Consider the following 22238-nt stretch of genomic DNA (forward strand, 5'->3'; position numbering starts at 1 on the left):
GCGAAAGACGCTTTGAAATCTGTGACGTTACGCTAATGTGCCGGTGTAGAAGTTCCGGTACCAAACTGTAAAACCACACGAGAGAAGTGTTGCCTTAGATTCCTCAATCTAGTAAATGAATCATTTCTCGCCGAATCCACGGAAATATAGTTTTGAAAGAAATACCTTACAATGCTCTATAAACCACGAAGGATAGGGGCATTCGAGAAGCTCAAGCTTTGGTGGTCACAATATCAAGTAAAACTTGCAATGAAAACAAAAAAATAGGGTTCATTATTAAGTTAGATTGAAATGTAGAAACAATAAAGTAAGGGAAAAGGACATTGGACGAAATGATATCTTGTAGCAAGTTGGGACCGCACCCACGGCTTCAGCATTATAAGCTCTTTGCATTGACCGACTGCGTAACCTCAGCAATCGTACTCCTGTCCAATATCACGTATATTTGTGTACTCGCAGTCTATTTTTTGCGGTTGGCCACATCTTCCTTAATACAAGGGCTGACGCAGAACGCACTTTTGAGGCGAAACAGCCTTAGATGCCTCATCAAAACGCGAAAATTTACACCTCATGGCGCCAAGACTTCTAAATTCGACGCCACAACATATCCGCGCTGATTTGATACGGCTGCTTGGAAGCACCTCGCATCTCTTGCCGGACATTCCACTGCACTGTCCCAGCTGCTGCCCGGTGGCAAAGACGAGTCATGGTTGCTACCTCGAAACGTTTCCTCTGTTTGCGGCAAACAAGTGCGCAGCACACATTCTGTAAGCATATTAATGATAGTAATTGATGGGGCGTGCCGGCCCAAGGCCGTACGTCGGAGTCATGAGGAACAAACGTATGAGGTGTAGCCTCCGAAATAATGTTGACCTCCTGGTTTCCGGTGTTCCGCCTGCGTCAGAATGGGGGGCTACTGTGGCAGAGAATATATCTCAGGGTATGCACTTCATGGTTGCCGAACTGCCGACATTGTGTTGAAATATTTCTGCACGACTACGCCTACCCAGATCTGCTTTTTTTTTTCTCTTAACGCCAACTAAAATACCTGCTCCAAGCGTTCGTTATCTCTTGAACTGTGCTGTCTTCCGGTGTCTTAAATTTACGCTTACTCTTTTTGGTTATCCAGCAGGCTGCGTAGTCGTTAACACCTATAAATTTGTTTGTAATCCTCCAAGCTTCTGCCCCATACGTTAGCACCGCCAGATTGCAACAACTGTCGATAGATACATTTTTGTTGCATTTTATATGTTGACATACTCGGATCTCGCATATTTTCCCGCAGGATTCGATTAACACTAAAAGAACTCGATCTTCGACAAGTTTCTCGTTCTTGTTTTTTTCCAAATTTGTGTGAAATGTTTTCGCTGACTCTCTGGCAAAGAATGCATAAACTTCAGACATAACTGATTAACGAAAAAAAAAACAAAAAAAAACAACGGACAATGTAGAGACGACAGACGTCTCAGCCTTGTCGTTATTTTTTTTTTTTTCGCTAATCAGTTATGTCTGCAGTTATTACGCACCAACTAGCCCAACTCACGTCTCTAAGAATGTATACGTTATGAACTAGCCGAAGATGACAATATATTCCTGTCCAGCTTATGTACAGCACATTAGTAATTCGATATTTTACTTTCTTTGGAAGGTTTACTTCTCACTCTTTCTATTTTGTGCTTTGCCGTGACACAGATAATTCCGCATACTCTTTTTTATGCAACTATTCGATTGAGGTTGTTCGTTCAGTTGCTGCAGCAATTCCAGCCCCTTACACTCAGCAACACTCACACAATTTATACTCCGCAATATATTAGGACCTGTGTGAATATAAGGAAGAAATACATATTTAATATATTTTAATAATCATTCATTCGCAGCTTCAGTTCTACCGCAGTCTCTCTTATTCTTGCGTAGTCATAACACAAGAACGCGAAATCTTTCAAATAGTAGCGAACGCTTTTCCTGCTCGGCCATATCATCGACCACATCATCGACCACTCCAGCCTGGCTACACGCAATATGAGATGGAACAGCGCAGAGATAGCAAATAATGACGGCGTTTTCAATGCCTCATTTGTATTCCGATCCCCTATTCCTTGCCCGCAGCGAATGTTAGGTAAGGCATCAACCATCTTTCGAGCGGCCGCTGTCGCCATAAACAAATAGCTCCCGTGTTGGCACCGCGCTTCACCGGCAGGAGGCAAGCGAAACAAACTGGCGCCCTTCATTTCGCGTTTTCTTTTTTTTTTTCCTTTACGTTTTCCTGTAGCCTCCTCTGATCTTTGCCGAGCGGAAACCGGCTTCGCCAGCAAGTTGATCTGCGAACGACTCTTCCTCCGCCTTAGTTGTTGCTCAAGGCTTTCTGATTTGCTTCTTTAGTTGCTGCTTTTCCTTTATGAGAGTAGCGAATGCATACTTGCACGGTCATTTAAGGGCATCTCCTACGGACATCGTTACGAAACCCATCTCTATACTTGTGAAGGAGAAGAAGAAGTGGTCGTTGGTGAGAGGGGAATCGGAGGGAAAGGGCTAATTGCCGAAATTGAGAGAGTTACGGCGCCTGGGGTCGTGAGCTTAGACCTTGGGCATGCGCGCAGGCGCGATATAGTTGCTAGATACAATGGTATAGCCTGGGTTAGTGTGAGTGAGGTGTTGGGGTGAGGGTGTGACGGCTCTGAGGTGCAGTGAATGGGAACGGAGGAGGTGACGTCACATGATGGGAATGCGGCGAAGACCTCAAGGAAACAAACAATGCACGGAGAGCAGGCATGCGCATTCTTTGGAACGTAGGGGCCTGAATTGTTTTGTGTACAAGTGGTGGTTGATGTGCTGTGTATGCAGAAACGCTGCGCGTAGATGCGAAAGGACGAGGAGGCGAAAATGGAGGAGTAGGTGCAACGATCGTCATGTGTCAAGTTGTTTTGCTTCGCTGGAACTGAAAGAATGCGTTTTTAGAAAACAACGGAGGACGCTATTTGGAGTGTCATGGAAGAGCGTTAAGTGTTCCATGTAAAATAATCAACGCAACGAATGAGTTCATTACGCGTGGACTCGTCAAAACTCGCGGCTACTACGCCATAAAGCGCTCGTTACTGGTTGCGGAAACCGTTGTTAATGAAAGTGTTTAGAACAAAACGTGAACGATTTAGAATACTGGAGGTACTCTACTATGGGAGGGCAGTAAGCTGACAGTACACATTATCCGTACTGCAACTTCGAAGGAGCGGAAACTAACAGCTAATCTTTTGTATGACAAAAAAAAACGAGAATAAATAAAAGGTAAGAGGTTCAGAATACTACGCACTGTATACTGCGGGAGATTAGTGAGCTGTCCCTATGGACGTTATCACAAAGATTTTGCGTTTAGCACAAATTGTGAACGCATGAAAGTACTATAAGTACATTACTATGGTTCGCAGTGGAGCTTATGTTCGCTCCGCTCTTAACACGTCCTGCGAATACTCTCTGCAGCAGAGTGTCCATAAGCATGTGCACAAGTTGCGTAACGCAGGATATCCCAATCACGTGATCGCTAATGCTGCCCAGATGGCGCTAAAGTCTGCTAAGGTGGAAGGAAAGAACAAGCAAGACCACGAATCGGTAAAAAAATAAAATAACAATTTTCTTGTGTAGGTCTTGGTGTAGTTTTAAATCCCCCGCTTAGTGCAGCTCCACTACCGTGAAACCTAAATAAGGGCGTAGCATGGGAAACCCAGCGATCTGCTTGGAAACCGCGTGCTTGCCGAGGCGGTGGCGCCCTCTCTTGCGTGGCGCGGGTAACAGCCGGATGTTTCAGAAGCGCCTTTAGGGATTTTAGGTACATTATTGCGATTAATTCTTGCTTATTTCTGTAGTCAATATTATTTTACGTCTTGCCAGTTTATTTTACACTAGTTTTGAGCATTCTTAGCCTTGTTTCCGGCCTGTATTGACCACTGCGTGACCATCCCACATGAGACTGTGGATGAGCGACAAGCGGGAACCCTGATGTGCTACGCACTTAAAAAAGCCATTTTATGGTTATTCCTTATGTTCGTGGAGTTTCACATTGTCTGAAGAAAGTGGCAGCCCGATAAGAAGTCGACGTGGTTTTTTCAAGGAAAATTAAACTGAGTGCGATACGACCAGCTTTACGGAAGCGCCTGGAGAACAGCGAACGTGCAAGGCGCACTCGATGCAAAACAAAACATGGGATGTAGTTTGTGCCCTGTAAAGAGGGAACTGTGTACCACATTCCCTTCCTCTGTGGACAGTAGTATGTTGGACAGACTGGCCGGTGTTTAAACATAAGGCTTAGAGAGCACCACTGATCACTTAAGGGTGCGGCCCATCCCCAGCTTGTACTGCATTGCCATGAATGTGGGTGCGAACCTATGCTTTCGGACACTTCTCTTATATCAACGCACGATGAGTTAGCACCGGAGCTTGTAAAAGCATTTCTAATAAAAAAGAAAGGCGAGGCATGTGTCAACCAACCTTCGATGAATGTACTGGATAGCAAATACAATATATTGCGAAAATCTGGTGTCATTCCCCAGTGACCTTATTTTTGAAGCGTCTGCACACACGTGTGTGTGCACATGCGCCAATCTAACAGTTATTTTCATTTTCCACTGAGCACTCGTACACCTGCAAGTACTGTGATGTCCCGGACACTCAATGCCATATGGTATGGGGATGCATACAAAGCCCTAGCACCGCTACAATAACCGAAGAGCAGTGGGAGGCCAAGCTAGCAGACCCAGACCTGGAGAATCAGCGAAGCCTGGTTCAACGGGCACGAGAGATGGCGAAGGGCCGCGGCTACCTGTAATGAGGAGGCCACCCACCTTGGGCGCACAGTGCGTTTGCTCAAAATAAACGTTTATTCTCTCTCTCTGCCCACTCTTCTTTGTAATAAATTCAGTTCGAGGTGAGCGCTCGTACTTCCTGCTCTTTTCCTTTGTCCTCGTTCTTCGGCGCTGTGAAGTTAATCCATGATGTCTTACACACAGGGAAGTTTATTGCATACTAGTAACAAAAGTTGAGGTGAGTACAACTGTACCGGGTGACAAACATCACTTTAACGTCACGTACAAACAGGAAGGCACAGGTACAATGTAACTTATGGCGCTCATACACTATCACAGACGACGGATCTCCGATAGGAAAGAAAAAAAACAGACTACGTTTGCACAGCTACTCGCATATTAGCTGGGGAGAAATGCTACATTTTAACTCAAAACATGCCGCGATAACGCGTATCGCCGCCGGCTCATATGATACTTTACCCAAGCTTGCATACTTGAGGACTTATACTGGGATATCGTCGCGTGGAGGTCATGAGGGGGGAGAATAAGTCGGGATGAAGCGTTACGTCTTGCGCTGGTACTTGGAATGGTTGCACGGGTGAAAGCAAACGAAACTGTTATCTCTAACTGCAACGAGACGCGTGTGACGCGCGTCTTTAGCTCACGGTCACGAAACTTCTACAAGAAGGAAAAAAAAACACACACACACGTGATTTTGCGCTCAATGTTGTTGCGACGGGGCTCTGTTACCGCGGCCTGCTTCTGTGGCGCATACCGACGGACGCCTACTGGGACTGCATCACAGACCTCCCTCTCTCCTCCCCAGCCCTTCCCCATTCTTAAAAAAGGAAAATAAAGTTTCTTCACTCACTTCAGTCACTAGGAGTTTCCGCGTACATAGGAAGGACGCATGTCGCTTTCGCCTAGCCATGCATATGCAGCTGCGCTGTGAAAAATGATTAATTCACCACGTGCATGTCTACAATTGCTCGTTTGGTTACGAACGATGGTGCAATTACGTCGGCTATCCAAATTATGCTTACTATGGCGGCGCGCAATCTCACATTTTCGTCGTGCGTCGCAACGACTCAAACTTCACGAACAACAAAGTTGCTTCTGCTTGCACTCGTTTCTCGGATCTGTCACGGCGGTGTGACATTTGTCTGTTATGGCCAAAGCCTTAGATGCCTCATCAAACACGAGAAGTGACCGTCGACGTCGGCGTTAACATGAGCGGTGCAAAAAAATCCCCATAGCTTGATCTTGACACCCTGTGACGTCATCACGACCTCACAGATCGCCGAAAACTTGTGACGTGAATATGACGTCACATGACGACGTCATCACGTCGTCGCTTGGTTAAAAGTGGGCCGATCCTGGAGGCAACGTAAGACTACGGGAGGTGCAGAAAGATTCCAATGCCTCCGATCCCGGAGCCAACGCAAAACCACGTTAGGTGCAGAGAGATTTCGGGGAGGGTGAGGGGTGGATCAATGCAATCGACGGGAGAGAAAAAGAAGATGGCTTTCGCCTTCGAGTCGTCTTGGGCAAATGCATAATGGACCGTGTGAATTTTCATGGTCGATCATAAGTCTCCATTTTACGCTGGACTTGTCTCACGTCGGACAAATTATTTAGCTTACGCTTGTAACGAGTTTATCTGGGAGGAGGAACGTATCTTTGAACCATTGCAACTTCACTATCACGCCACCCTTCACTTCGCAAAACTAAGTGTGGACAGCGATTTTTTTCCAGCATAACCCTTTCAGTCACGAATTATGATGCACTGTCTGCAAATGCATCAAATTTGCATGGCATGATTTCAAGGCACTCAGTAATACATTCCAAGAAATAAAATGAAGGAATGTGTTGTTTTGTGCGAGTTTCAGCAATTAATGTTAATTAGCGTGTAATTAATTATCTAATTATTCTGCGATCAGTCGGCTTCAATCCTTGCATAAAATGAATCACCTATTATGCCCAAAATGAATGCACAGTTTGTTTTTTGGTTGTATGCTTTTCGAGCGAAGGAAAAAAATACTCTTGACGTTGGTCCTGGAACGTCGCGCGTCGAACGATCGTCGAACATGGCAGTGTCTCTAGCAAAGCGATCATCTGCAGCAATAAGCTGCATAATGAAGTTCAATGACCGCTATTTATCCACTCAGAAAGCCTGGACGAATGTGCACACTAAGTTTCAGGCCATTTGAAGAAGCACGCGGTGCGTGATGCGACTCCGAAGTTGATGTGTACAAATGTACACACCGTGACTGAAAGGGATAAACTCGAAGCGATAGTGGCATTAGTGCGAGATTCTCAAAGCTCAAATTGTTCTATCTGTGACCTCAGATAAGTCCTTATCAGCAGGCTACCACTGTGTTTAGATACTGCGATAACTTTCGTAAGCGATACGCACTAACTGCTGCTGCGCCTCGAGATCAGCTGTGGCCACATTTTGGAACGATCACCTTAGGCGACAGTGTCGCTCAGAAAAGCTTAATACAATAATTGTTGGGGTTTTGCGTTCCAAAACCACGATGTGATTATGAGGGCCGCCGTAGTGGAGGGCTCCGGAGGTTTCGACCACCCGGGGTTCTGTAACGTGCGCCTAAATCTAAGTACACGGGCCTCGAGCATTTTCGATCCCGCGATATGCGGGTCAGCAGTCGAGCACCGTAACCACTTCATGCTCAACAAAGCTTCAGCTTGGGCTAGTTGGAGCACAACATCCTCGAGGTCTAGGCTCTGAGATTATCGGATTCTAATAGCCGTAATCTTAAGATAGGGAACATCCGCGCCCTGCGAGGCCGGGGACTTCCCACACGCCGGATGTGTAAATAAATGTTATTTCTCTCTCTCTCTCTCTCTCTTGGGCTAGTTGGTACGACGTTATAATGCAGTTGCGCAAAGGGCACAAGGGGCATAGGTCGGCAAACTCACCCATGAGTCGACTCACTCACACTCACACTCAGGGCAGTAAAGTTCTTGTGAGTCTGAGTTCGAGTGAGTCCGGTTGAGGAAAATTTTGGTGAGTCTGAGTCTGAGTGAGCCCTAAGGGCAAAATATATTGCATGAGTCTAAGTTAACTCCACATTTTTTGCCGTCGTATGGTCCTATCTACTCAACTTCAGCATTACTATCAACCTTATGTTGGCTCACGTTTATACTCGCGTATACTCACACACTCCAACGCGCTACCGTTGATACGTCAGCTCAATATTTATTGATCAGAGGCGTGAGTTGCAGAGGGAGAGGGGGAGAAGGTGCCTACCTCCCCCCGGAAAATTTTACAGGATGTTATTAATAAAATTATCTCGTGTGATTCATCTCTATCAATAAAGAGGTCTTTATTGAATTGCAAACTCTGTGAACTCGTATTTGAAGGCACGAGATGAAAAGTTGCGAAGTAGAGCACGGAATATGCGAGATATTGGCGTTAAAAAGCATTGAGACTATGGTAAAAAAAGCTAATATAGGTTAACAGACTCATGAGTTGACTCAGTCAGACTCACTCAGACTCATATCGAGTCGTGAGTCTGAGTGAGTCCGAGAGAATTATATTTTGGTGAGTGTGAGTCCGAGTGAGTCCGGTTGAGAAAAATTATGGGGAGTCGGAGTCTGAGTGAGTCCAGATGAGGAAAAGTTTGGTGAGTCTGAGTCCCAGTGAGCCCTAAGGGCAAGATATGTTTCGCGAGTGAGTCTGAGTGAGCTCCACATTTTTTGCCGACCTATGCAAAGGGCACAAAGGCACAAAGGGCACGCGACAGTGTCGCCTCGCGTGACCAATGCATCTCGCGTGTCCAATCGTTGAAGTGACTAACTCGCCCGCCTTTTCTCAGCCAGCCAATCAGGGCGATATTTCCAAATGCCGCCCCAGAATACGCCCTATAATCGTCATTTTGATACCGCTGCCATATTAAAGCTCACGAAAAAGCTTGGGGAAATCGTCCTGGAAAGTACGAAAACTTGCATCTCCTCGTCGACAAGAAGCTCGGTAGCGTCGTCTCCTGTGTTATGCGATCCCACACAGCAGCATGAGAGCGGGAGGTTCTCACGCTGTTGTGTGGGATCATGCTGTTGTGTGGGAAAAAAAGATATGTCCGATTTATTCTGGCACTTATCCCAGTAGCTCTTGCAGGCACTGCAATGACTTCGCTAGCCTAGACCATATGCTCTGGCGTTGCCCCTCATTACGAGGCACGGACCCAATCAATCCGGACAAGTGGCTATGTGCTATCAAGAGGCCCGTTGCCGGTGCTCAACATGGGCTGTCCAGAGGGCCCACGATGGGACAGTCAGGCTTGGACTGACTGTCCCAACGTGGTGGCGGCCCGCAGCGCGCTGTGTGTTGCACCTCAGGACTTTCAATAAAGTTTTGCATCCATCCATCAACCCATACATCCACCCTGTCTTGTGCTATGCATCCTGTCTGTAGTCGCAAGATGGCGGCGTTCATGAGAGAGAGAGAGAGAGAGAGAGAGAGAGAGAGAGAGAGAGAGAGAGAGAGAGAGAGAGAGAAACGTTTATTGGGTGGCTAGTAAGTGAATGTGGGAGGGTCCCTTATTCCAGGAACCCTCTGTCCTGGACCGCCTGCCGGGCCCACGCGACGAGTTGGCGCTGGTCGACGAGAAACAAAAAAAGATATGTCGAAGGCAGCGCAGTTTCTTATTATCCTGCGAGCGTCACGCCAAAGTGATGCGTGGATGAGGTAAATAAGCGAAGAAATAAAAAACGAGAAGCATGACTCATTACAGGAATAAGCTCGCTTGACTGATTAGACGAGGAAGTTGCCGACAGGCGGATATGGAGCGGTCGATGTCAACTTGGCGTCGGACGTGGAAGTGAGTGGAACAATTTCTCGGGGAAGTGCAACACAATGCGCAAGCTGCACCGCTCTGTCATTGCTGGGTTGCGTCCGGCGTAATTCGTTCCCCGATAGGGGCTAAGAAGGAAAGGAAAAGACTAAGGAAAAAGTGAAAGGAATCATTATATTACAGACAAGTAAGCTAAAACCTAAATCTAGAAACAGAGAATTACTGCGCGATACAGGGGAAACTGGCGAACGAGAAAAAAAGAGACGAAAATGATGAGAGCACCACTGTATCAAGAGGTGGAGCGAAACAACAGGAAGAAAAGAAAAAGAATTCAGCTAAGAAAAAAAAACAATAAAAAACACATGGTCCCTTGTGCATTCACCTAAGAAGACTTGAAGGCGAAAGCCATCTTCTTTTTCTTGTCAATCGATGTATTAGAGAGCCTACATGAACGGCCGGTCATGTAGGCTCACTAGATGTATTTATCCTGCCGCGCCACCCTCCGAAAGCTTTGTGCACCTAGCGCGGTGTCGCACAGCCTCTAGAATCGGAGGCACCTTACCTGGTTTTGCACTGCCTCCGTGATCAGTCCACCTTTGACCAAGCTACGATGTCATGTGATGACGGTGTAGACTTATGCCACAGGAGCGAAGGAACGAGTCGGCTGAACCAGAATCGAGGCCAGCAGGGAACACGAGCCGTGGCTTCACGTGCCACTGCGAAGGGCCGTCTTTATTTTCTTCTTTTGAGGTCGCGCGCTCTCCGGTTTTGTTCGCCGCCCAAAGGAAGGTGCTACAACGGCATTATGTGGCGTTACGTCACATGAAGTCACGCCAGAATTTTTGACGACATGATGACGTCACAATTTTTTTCGATCTGCGACGTCATGATGCCGTCATATGGTGACGTCATCACGTGATGATGACATTTTGCATCGCTTTGTGTTGACGCCGTCGGCGGTCGCTTCTCGCGTTCGATGAGAAACCTAGGGCTTTCGACTTGCAAGGCTAAGAAATGAAGAAAGAGGGAAACAAAAAAGTGGGAAACGATGACGTCAAAAGTGGGAGAAGGGAAGGAAAAATGAAACAAACGGTTCGATAAGAAAGGAGGAAGGACGTGGGAAAGCAACAAAACTTCAGCAAAAAAAAAAAAAAAAAAACGGGAGAAAATAATGAAATGTTGAACGACTAGCTAACGAAAGGAAAGCAAATGATGACGTAATCAGGGACGAGCAGAAAGGAGGAAAAATGAGGTTGAGGGGAAAGCAGAAAGGAACGAAACTGCAAACAAAAGACGAAGCTGGAAAGAAGGAGTGAAAGAAAGAGAGAGGCCATCAAGGAAGAAAACAGGGCAGGACAGCAATAAATAGAAAATGTATTGATGGAAAGAAAGAAGGAAAGAAAACAAAAACCAACACGAGCTTTTGGCTCAAACTGTGCAGTCATCACTCTTCGTTGTTCAGTACACTTAAGAAAGACAACGCTCCAAAGCAACGTGGAATGGATCAGAGGGTGGATGCCCCTGCTTGTTTATTGCAACTCGCGTTGCAGCAATTTGCTCTTGTCAGTTGCTATCCCTCAAGTCGGGCTGTTACGCGCCCCGCGTGCCAAAACGTACGGCACAGCCCAACAACGCTGACAACGTTGCACAAGAGCCCCCCACCAGTTTGAGCCACGCTAGCGCGAGCAGCAATTAGTGAAACGGTCGCTGACTTGGAGCGCAGGGCACAGTGATGAAGGGCTTGCGTAAAGCTCCAATGCGACAACACTGGGGAGCTTTTCCTTTTATTGCGATAGCAATTATATGGACAGTCTCGGCTGAATTTTGCCGTCGCCGCCGTCATGCACCGTATATGTATAAGTATGTATATATATATATATATATATATATATATATATATATAAAAGCCCCAAAGAAAAATAATTCAGAAAAAATGCTTCCGAAGCGCGGAATCGAACCAGGGACCTCTTGCTCCGCAGCGAGTGGCGCTAGCCACTACGCCACGAAACGCAGATCCACTACGTAGATAACGGCGAGCGTTATATACACACCCTTTAGCGCTGGACGGACTCGGATACGGCAGGCGCCTGCGTTTCTTCATTACCAGCGAGATGGCGCGAGGAGCGTGTCGGCTCGCTCGCTCGCTTCTTCTTATGTTTGCGCAGGGAGAGCCTTGCCCTTCCGCTGTCTGCTCGCACGATTTTCTCGTGCTGAGGGGAAGAGGGATGTTTCACGCTTTCATCGTGTCCGCGCTCATGTTACGGAGCGTATGAAAGTCACTCGAGCTCAAGGGACGCCGCTAAACGAACAAACAGAAGATGAGCGCGAACTATCAAGTGTCACAGCTCGACACTTGAAGCACCCTAGTTTCCTTCGCTGCTTCGGCCGCCTTTGCAACAGGAGCGCTGTTCAGACTGAGAGTATCCATTGGCGAGCCTCACTTCGTATAGCATTAGTTTCTTGCTATCGCATTCATTGCTTCGCCCTTGCGGCGAAACTGTGACTTTTTTTTTTTGTTTTCAACCGCGAGAACAACGTCAATGAACTAAGAGAAATTGCTTAGCGGAAACTTCTTTCGGCGCTGTATGCCACGATTGAAGGACAGAAACATAAAGAATTTGTGTCTTTATCCCCAATATTATTTGTATTCATCCAGATATTAAACTATTCTCCCAGCTCAGTTCATTTGTTGCTCTACAAACCACGCCGCCCGCAGGCAATATTGGTCTGTAGTACTTGGAGGATGCTATAGCAATGACTTTGTTTTGTTTTGTTTTGTCGGCTACTGTCGTCACAGATTCTTCTTCTCTTTCATTATTTTGCACCCCCTTTCCCCTTTCCACGCACAGGGTAGCAAACCAGAGACTTCCTCTGGTTAACCTCCCTGTCTGTCCTTTGTCTTTCTTCCTAAAGCCTACCGCCGCCTGTTCCGACTACTGCGCTCCCCCCTCCCCCTTTGCCTCTCCTCCCCTCCAACGGCATGCATACTGTTTGACAACAGTAAGCACCAACTAAGCCAAACGCAAGTTCTCCTGAGGCATGCATACCTCCGGGCAACATCATTGCACGAGTGCTATAGAGTACACGCTTCATTATATAGAGTAATACAAGTCATTCATGTAGGGTACCCCACATAGGAGCAGCTAGGGTGCAAATAAATAAATAAATAAATAAATAAATAAATAAATAAATAAATAAATAAATAAATAAATAAATAATGTGTGCGGTTGTTGCTATAAGTACCCTTTCACACTCGCCACCCTCCCTATTTAACGCCCTCTTCCCCCACACACCCTTCCTGCAAACAAATTCTGAACGCCAGCGTTGATTAGATAAGTGAGGTCGTTTTGGAAAAATCACACTCGCAAGAAACATCCTTAGCGTTACGTTCTATTAAGACTTCGGAAATGACAGCTTCGGTCTTTTCGAGCGAGGTAGTAGGGACCGAAAGACTTGTTTCTCTGTCGGAATATTGTTAGTGCGCTGTTCCAGTATTAGCGTTCCCAACGAACAAACCTGCCATGAGAAGCTCCGGTCCGTCGGTACCGTTAACAGTTTGGTGGAATACCGCAACATCAAAATTTGATGCCACGTCAGCAGCACCTAACGACTGTAATAGCACAGAGATAGAAGTCTAAAGACGAGAAAGACTTCACAATCGTTAGAATTTATTTATCAAATTTCGTCCCTCATGGCGCCTCCGCCGATATTTGAGTAAAATAATGTAGATGGACATACATGCTTCTAAACTATCAGGCAAATCACCCGGATAACTGTATCCATGTCTTCAATAATTATAGCAGCACCGTTATCTTTCTTGGTCAATGACCTCATATGCGGCAAAATAAAACAAAAAACAAAAACAAAAATGCGTGTTAAGTCATGTACCAGTTAAATCCGCCGTACAACATCAGTGTTCGAGGCTCTTGCTCTTGAAAGCATGAGGTCCTGGGTTCAAGTTCCGGCGGCGGCGACCACAGTACTCTGGTAACGCAACGCATACTCGTATACTGAAAGTTTGGTGCATGCTACAAAACCCAATTTTCAGCCCTGCAGTGTGGCGCTGATTTTCCACACACACACACACACACACACACACACACACACACACACACACACACACACACACACACACACACACACACACACACACACACACACACACACACACACACACACACACACACACACACACACACACACACACAAGCGTGCGCAGGGTTCCCCTTCAGGGGGGGGCGAAGGTTCGTCGCAGCGCCCCCCTCCCTTTATATCAATGTATGCGGCTGCCTTTGCGCCCCTCTTCTCGCCCCCCCTACAATGTATAGGGCTGACTTTGCGCCCCCCCTTTTCGCCTCCTTGCCCCCCCCTGCGCACGCCTATGCACACACACACACACACACACACACACACACACACACACACACACACACACACACACACACACACACACACACACACACACACACACACACACACACACACACACACACACACACACACACACACACACACAAGCGTGCGCAGGGTTCCCCTTCAGGGGGGGGCGAAGGTTCGTCGCAGCGCCCCCCTCCCTTTATATCAATGTATGCGGCTGCCTTTGCGCCCCTCTTCTCGCCCCCCCTACAATGTATAGGGCTGACTTTGCGCCCCCCCTTTTCGCCTCCTTGCCCCCCCTGCGCACGCCTATGCACACACACACACACACACACACACACACACACACACACACACACACACACACACACACACACACACACACACACACACACACACACACAAGCGTGCGCAGGGTTCCCCTTCAGGGGGGGGCGAAGGTTCGTCGCAGCGCCCCCCTCCCTTTATATCAATGTATGCGGCTGCCTTTGCGCCCCTCTTCTCGCCCCCCCTACAATGTATAGGGCTGACTTTGCGCCCCCCCCTTTTCGCCTCCTTGCCCCCCCCTGCGCACGCCTATGCACACACACACACACACACACACACACACACACACACACACACACACACACACACACACACACACACACACACACACACACACACACACCACACACACACACACACACACACACAAGCGTGCGCAGGGTTCCCCTTCAGGGGGGGGGCGAAGGTTCGTCGCAGCGCCCCCCTCCCTTTATATCAATGTATGCGGCTGCCTTTGCGCCCCTCTTCTCGCCCCCCCTACAATGTATAGGGCTGACTTTGCGCCCCCCCTTTTCGCCTCCTTGCCCCCCCCTGCGCACGCCTATGCACACACACACACACACACACACACACACACACACACACACACACACACACACACACACACACCACACACACACACACACACACAAGCGTGCGCAGGGTTCCCCTTCAGGGGGGGGCGAAGGTTCGTCGCAGCGCCCCCCTCCCTTTATATCAATGTATGCGGCTGCCTTTGCGCCCCTCTTCTCGCCCCCCCTACAATGTATAGGGCTGACTTTGCGCCCCCCCTTTTCGCCTCCTTGCCCCCCCCTGCGCACGCCTATGCACACACACACACACACACACACACACACACACACACACACACACACACACACACACACACACACACACACACACACACACACACACACACACACACACACACACACACACACACACACACACACAAGCGTGCGCAGGGTTCCCCTTCAGGGGGGGGCGAAGGTTCGTCGCAGCGCCCCCCTCCCTTTATATCAATGTATGCGGCTGCCTTTGCGCCCCTCTTCTCGCCCCCCCTACAATGTATAGGGCTGACTTTGCGCCCCCCCTTTTCGCCTCCTTGCCCCCCCCTGCGCACGCCTATGCACACACACACACACACACACACACACACACACACACACACACACACACACACACACACACACAAGCGTGCGCAGGGTTCCCCTTCAGGGGGGGGCGAAGGTTCGTCGCAGCGCCCCCCTCCCTTTATATCAATGTATGCGGCTGCCTTTGCGCCCCTCTTCTCGCCCCCCCTACAATGTATAGGGCTGACTTTGCGCCCCCCCTTTTCGCCTCCTTGCCCCCCCCTGCGCACGCCTATGCACACACACACACACACACACACACACACACACACACACACACACACACACACACACACACACACACACACACACACACACACCTCACTCACTCAACGCAAAAATGAGTACAAATGTTAATAAATCACGCTAAACAGTCACGCTGAACTATATACTTACGGGAAGCAATATAACAAAAAAATACGAAAGCGCCCAGTGCAGTTTTAAACAAAACTCAGGCACACAATATGCATCTTGTTCTTGCTAATGGCCTTTCCCAGAGGAACCTTGATGGGGCTTTGACGTAACCGTGCTTTCACTGTCATGCATGCCAGTCTAGGGTCGCATTGACGGTGCGGATCAATGTACGGTGAAAGTTTTCCTTGTCGCGTGAAGAGAGAGAAAAAAGAAATAAGAAATGACGAGCCGTTTACGTATGTGTCTGCTTTTCGCCCTCCGCACTTATAGATCAAAACGACTCGATGAGCTCTAAACCAGAACGCTGATAGTCGGCTGTGAGAGAATTAACCGCGCACTGCTCCGAGGTTACGCAGTACAAGGCTCCGTTTGTCCGTTTGGCGACCTTGGTTCTGCCGTTAAGCACAAGGTCGCGGGTTGCATTTGCACTCGTCTTCCTGGTGCGAGGAAATTCACACCTCTGATTTGAGGTTTGATTGGAAGCCTGAAGAGCACTGGTTTATCCACCAACGGAAGATGTGAAAATCAAGGCGTCAAGTTAATGTCTTAATGTGCCTGTGATCTTCATGGCTGCGAGTGCTAACTTTACTGACAAAAAGAAAGTTCTGCAGCATGTTACAGTTCTTGTAATAGTTGAAGGTGAAAGCCTGCTTAGCACTTGGTAATGCACTAAGCTATACAATCGGCACCTAGACATGTAAAACACGCAGTGTAAAACACGCGTTATATTACCTCGCCATTCTCATTCGATTACAATGTCCCTCCCCCTTCCCCCGAGAGCTTTCTGCACGTCACTTGGGGCTGCACTTCCTGCAGGATCGGCCCACCTTTGACCAAGCGACGATGTGAACTGATGACGTCACTTGCCAACGTCATTAATGACTTCCAAAAGTGCGGAGAGCTGGGCTTGTGGGTTGTACATGATTAGAAAACCAGCGCAAAACCACAGGACACACAGGAAGGGGACGCACACAGCGCTGTGTGCGTCCCCTTCCTGTGTGTCCTGTGGTTTTGCGCTGGTTTTCTAATCATTAATGACGTACGTCACGTGAGTTTTTGTACGACTTCATTCGCCTGCTGTGTTTCGCGCAAGGAGACGCTTAATGCTTTCGCCTTGATAATGTACCTGCTGACATTTTATAAGGCTTATCCTTGATGGAAACTCCATTTGTAGAAAAGGCTTTGCCAGTTCACCTCCCGCGATCTGCCGGAAAATCGGAACATTCCCATTCTTCGCTCCTGCACATGCCTGTACTCAGACGCGCATGCACTCACAGAGGTGGCATAGAGTGTCTTCGACAAAATGTTTAATGCTTCACGGGTACACATAAAGTGTTGAGTGGGACAGGGATAAATTTGCACAAGCATTTCTTTTACTCAATGTTCGGTCACTCTTTGGCCATAATTCGGCCTTGCCCCATAGAATGCCACACATCACGGTGACTGAAAATTTACAAATTTATTCACATCAACCAGGGGCGTAGCCAGAAATTTTTTTCGGGGGGGGGGGGGGTTCAACCATGCTTTATGTATGTTCGTGCGTGCGTTTGTATGTGTGCGTGTATATATACACAAGCAAAACTGAAAAATTTCGGGGGGGTTGAACCCCCCCCCCCCCCTTGGCTACGCCCCTGACATCAACTATGAATATTGTGTCCTCAACTGAGCATAGATTCTTAAGGCACGACAACTAGCATTCAACTTTAAGAATCCGTCCGCTATCGGCTCCACAATATGACGTAAGTCGTACGTAAGAATCCAATTTAAACTAAAGAAACAACAATTTTAGCCGACAGGGGGGACAAAAATGACAACGCATCATAACAAGGCAACATTGTAAAAAACAGAATACTCGATCATAATGCTTTTTACATCTAATAATAAGCGTCCAACAATGCATTCGTCTTGAGTAAATATTTCAGGGCTATTAAAAAATGTCGCTTTTCCAACCTACGCGTTGTGTAGTATTTTTTGTAGGCCTGATGGTATTTGAAGTTGTTAAGAAATATCACAATAAATGCAAGGATACAACAAAGGTGGTGGCAGTATATATGTGCAAGACTTACAACTTGTAACTGCACGGCTTGTCCTGTCGCCTGATTTGCCCGTATCCAGCAGCTTCTTACTTCGATTGTTGCAATAATCTTGTTCTTTTTTTGCTCATGCGTTAGCTTGTTCGAGAAAGAGTAAGCGTAAACGATAACCATCTCCACGATCGGCAGCTATTAAATCCGAGGCCGGGGATCGCAAATTGCCACCGAGAGCACGGTGCCAAGCGTCGTCTTCAGACCTCCCCGCGGTCGTGTTTAAGAACTGCGCAGTTGTCAGCCTTGCGCAGAGGTGCGCACATTATAACCGAAAGAGGGGCGGACAAGACGCTGTCGAAGGTGAAACGTGTCCTTACTATAAAAAAACTCGGCTACAATCTTAAACAAAAGAGAACGATTATGTGGGGAATGTTTATGCCTCGGAACAATAATTGACATCAGGCTTGCTCGCATTTCCTTTATTCAAAACTCGGTTCTCATCGCTTTCCTATCACGAATGCTATGTCACGCTGATAGCACGCATGCCGCTCGTGACCAGGAAGTGCCGGGACCACGATGATAACGCAAAGACACGAGGTACATGACGACTATGGATGCGCGGCAGAAATACTCTCCAAATACTCGATTCTTTCTCGGAGTCTGGATCAGAGGTCTGAGCTATGGGACGACGTGTTATGAAGCATCGCTTGAGATGTACGCCCAGTGTGAAAAGTTGAACTTCTGGATTTTTCACGTGCCGGAAAGCAAGATACGCTTACGAGGCCCGCCTTATTATGTAGTAGGAGGAGAGGAAGGGAATCCAGATTAATTTTCCCAGCTGTTCTTTATTTAAGCTGCACCGAAATCTAAGTACAGAGGCGTTTTTTGCGTTCCGCCACGGTCAAAGTGCGGCAGCCGCCGCCGGGATTCGATCCCGCGCCCCTTCCTCAGCAGCGCAACACCATATCCGCTAAGCTAGCAAGATGGTCAATGCACCAAGAGAAAACACAAAAAATATAGTTAGAGTGCCCCATTATAGAACATTGCGCGCAAGTGGGCACTTTTTCCGTCATGCCTACAAAGTGATAGTAGGAGAGTTTAAAGATTACAGTCCTTGCCAACTCGGTCAGAAATTGCAAATGAGAAGATATTTGGGTCGGTATATTGCAAGCACGCCTTTCGTTAAATTCTGTTTACTCATTTTTTTGGCATCCAGCGTTTACAGCCGGCCTATTTCAACGATAACACCATAGAACCACTGTCTCAGCGTCAAATAATACTATGGTTTCAATCAAATGGTCAAATTATTCCCGCTTCCCAATCACTCTTTCGGATTGTTGATGATACTGTCACAGAAACAATATCAACTATACTCGGAAATATTAATTCCCTCACAGGAGATGGAAACTTTCTTTGAACAAATGTGATTTATCTCCATCAAATTTCTTTTCAGCAAAACCGTTCGTTCACGACGCAAATTGGACGGTGGTATCCTTGCACGCCGTTTGCGTAATAACGAACGCTACATCACCCACGAATTGATTAGGGCGTAATCGTTCAATCCTAGCACTCATCAACGTCAATCCAGCGACAGTGAAGACTCGGGCACTTACCTCATGCGACCCTGGCAAGCGTCTGAACAACAAAGCGAACGCTCGCGTTCCTCCGAGGAGACGCGTCCTGCCGTCGTCTTCGCCGCTTCACCAAGTCGCCGGCCGGTCGGGGTATGCGTCAGTCGTTCAGTCGTCGTTCGCGCCCCAAACACGTTTTTTGTTTCAACCGGCAGAACACCACCCTCGCAGCTTCAGGCAGTGTGCCAGCGAGCGCCGCCCCACCGAGTGCATTTGCGGACGCCTTCTCCGCAGAAGCAAGCGTACAGCGGCGCAGTGGTCGAAGGAAGGATGGGAGAGGAGGTCGTATCTCTCGCCAATTTTTTTTTATTTTATTTCATGTCTTTCCTGTCGGCACTGGCTCTGAGATCAATGCACTCGCTCCAGTGCCTGCATGCAATGCCGGCGCACAAATGGGGAAACAAACACTGGTGCTCACGAACATACAACGGTGGCACGCAGGAAAGGAAAGCGCGAACGTCCATACCACCTGAAACGCGCGCTCGTGTTCTCGTTTTTGTAAACATACATACACGTGAGTGATCGCAGCGACGGTGAGGTGCGGACAGGAACAAGCGCAAAGTGTAGGAACGCACAAGCAGTGGTGTTGTTCACCTAAACCAGGAACGCGGTCTGTGTGACGCACGCGCAGTGGAAACCTACAAACATGGAGAGGCGGTCCGGAGCACGCGAGTTCATACGTGATCGTGAGCAATGCATGCGCATTCCTTAGTACAAATAGCAACAGTGACACAGGCATGGCGTGTAAAGGCGAAGTTCAGGGGAAGACGGAGGCTTAAAGCATGGCTTGATGTGATGAAAAGTTGTTGCATAGATATGTCTCTCGAGCCCACGTTTAAAAAAAAGTGGACTTGCCTTTGTCAGGGGAGGTGTGGCGTAGGCGCACAAGCAAACATGCAGGTATGTACGTACACGTGCATCCATACTGCAAGACCTTTTGGGGCACCTCATTGTTGTCAAATATAAATCATCATCGCCGTAGTTGTCACCACCATGGTCACCACAACTACGACCACCACCACCACCACCACCACCTCCATCATCACCATCATCATAATTCCAGTCCTTTTAGCAGGCGAGTGGTGTCTGCGTCCTGACCTAATAAACGCGTTTGATCTGCTTCTATAATTTTGATACATACATACATACATACATACATACATACATACATACATACATACATACATACATACATACATACATACATACATACATACATACATACATACATACATACATACGTACGTACGTACGTACGTACGTACGTATATACATGCTGAGACGCATGGAAGGACAGACAGACAAAGCGAGAGGCAGGCAGGCAGGCAGGCAGATGCATTCACGTTGATGGATCACTGCACACAAACAAACACGCAATCTTCTACAGAAGACAAACACGTAAGGACGTGACCTCGGGTGCGTGCTCAGTAGCGGCTCCCGAACGCACGTACGTACAGACACGCACAGATACAGGACGCACAGAAGAGTCAACAGGAAGGGATGCGTGGGAGTCAGCAGGAGAACGATAAGGCGCCGGACCGGTGCGATCGGAAGTGCGACGCGGTAGCCGCGTATGAATGGTGAAACAGAGCGCGACTTCCGGGATACGAGACAGCTCAGCCGGGGGGACGTGGTGGTGGTGGCGGCGCTGAAGCGGTGTTTAGCAGTGTAGGCAGAATAATGTGGGGGGCTTTCTATGATAAATGCGCCGCTGACAGGCGTCGACAGATGCGAGCGGGAAAGAAGGAGGAATTGAAATGGCAGTTTGTTTCACTGACCTTTTTCAAGGCCGAATACGGCAATCTATAACTTCCTTTTTCATCCTCATTTTCTGGCCGGCACCATATTTCTTGTCGTGTCTTTGTCTGCTGGTTCTACATTTGGTGGTAGGGGTGGTGAGTACATTGGCACAGGAGGAGTTAGCCTGATACACATGGTCGGCGATTGCTCCGCCTGAGCGTCTCTTTCCCTGTATACTACGTTTGATACATCACGTGCAACGCTGCGGAAGCTATGCACGAAGTTTGGTCAGCAAAATGTGCAAGTCCGCGCGTCTCGCGCTCGGATTTAGTCGTTGTAAACATTGCCTCCGCGACTGGTTCCTGCTGCGCGCTACCGAAACTTATCGCGGAGGCCACGATACGAAAACCAAAAGACGCACAGCGATCCAGAGCAACGTATTCACCACCGTATAAATAATGGGATTTTTTATTTCTAAGGCACGAAGCATGCTATTTTTTACTGTGTGAAAACGAAAAAAAAATCACATTACGGGTGGTAAAATTATTGAACTATCTCTTGTGCGAATGCACCTACTGTAGCGTGGCATCTGATGTAAGAAACGGAGTATCGTTCGTATCACCATGACTATTCTTGAACAGGGTATGTCACCGGAGCCTAACGTTTCGAGAAGTGCATGGTCTTGTTTTCAGAAGACAAGACCACTTGTCGCAACGTTGGCTCCAGAGATATGCGCTGTTCAAGAATAGCCATCTCTTCGGGACTCCATCTTCTCCTGAACTACTGTCTTGCGTGAGTTTCACTATGTGTCACTTAGACCAGTCTCTCGCAAAATGTTAAAGGAATGCCATACACCTCCTCGCAAATCATCCACGCACCTTCCGGAAACGCAGTGTCTTGACCACGTTCGCGGGGTCAAGAGATTTTTCATGTTGTCAATGAGCTTTCCCTTTGCAGGACGCAATCCATTGCACGACCAGATGCAGTGGTCTGTATCACCGAGTTA

The 22238-nt window shown here is 47.9% G+C and overlaps 1 protein-coding gene across 2 annotated transcripts in view; it reads right to left on the minus strand.

Annotated features, from left to right (window-relative positions):
* LOC119401831 (uncharacterized) overlaps positions 1 to 19743 on the minus strand; it is a 28761-nt gene extending 9018 nt beyond the window's left edge. The window contains exon 1 of one of the 2 annotated variants that reach the window (XM_049418398.1): positions 19475 to 19743. Coding sequence is in view for 1 of the 2 variants with exons in the window: in XM_049418399.1 (XP_049274356.1) it covers positions 19475 to 19479 (5 nt within the window). In the remaining variant the exon portion in view is untranslated. The remainder of the gene's footprint in view (positions 1 to 19474) is intronic. The other variant, XM_049418399.1, reaches the window with a different exon arrangement.
* Between the last annotated feature and the right edge of the window lie 2495 nt (positions 19744 to 22238).

Source organism: Rhipicephalus sanguineus, chromosome 8 (genome assembly GCF_013339695.2).
Source record: "Rhipicephalus sanguineus isolate Rsan-2018 chromosome 8, BIME_Rsan_1.4, whole genome shotgun sequence".
In the NCBI taxonomy this organism is placed as follows: domain Eukaryota; kingdom Metazoa; phylum Arthropoda; class Arachnida; order Ixodida; family Ixodidae; genus Rhipicephalus; species Rhipicephalus sanguineus.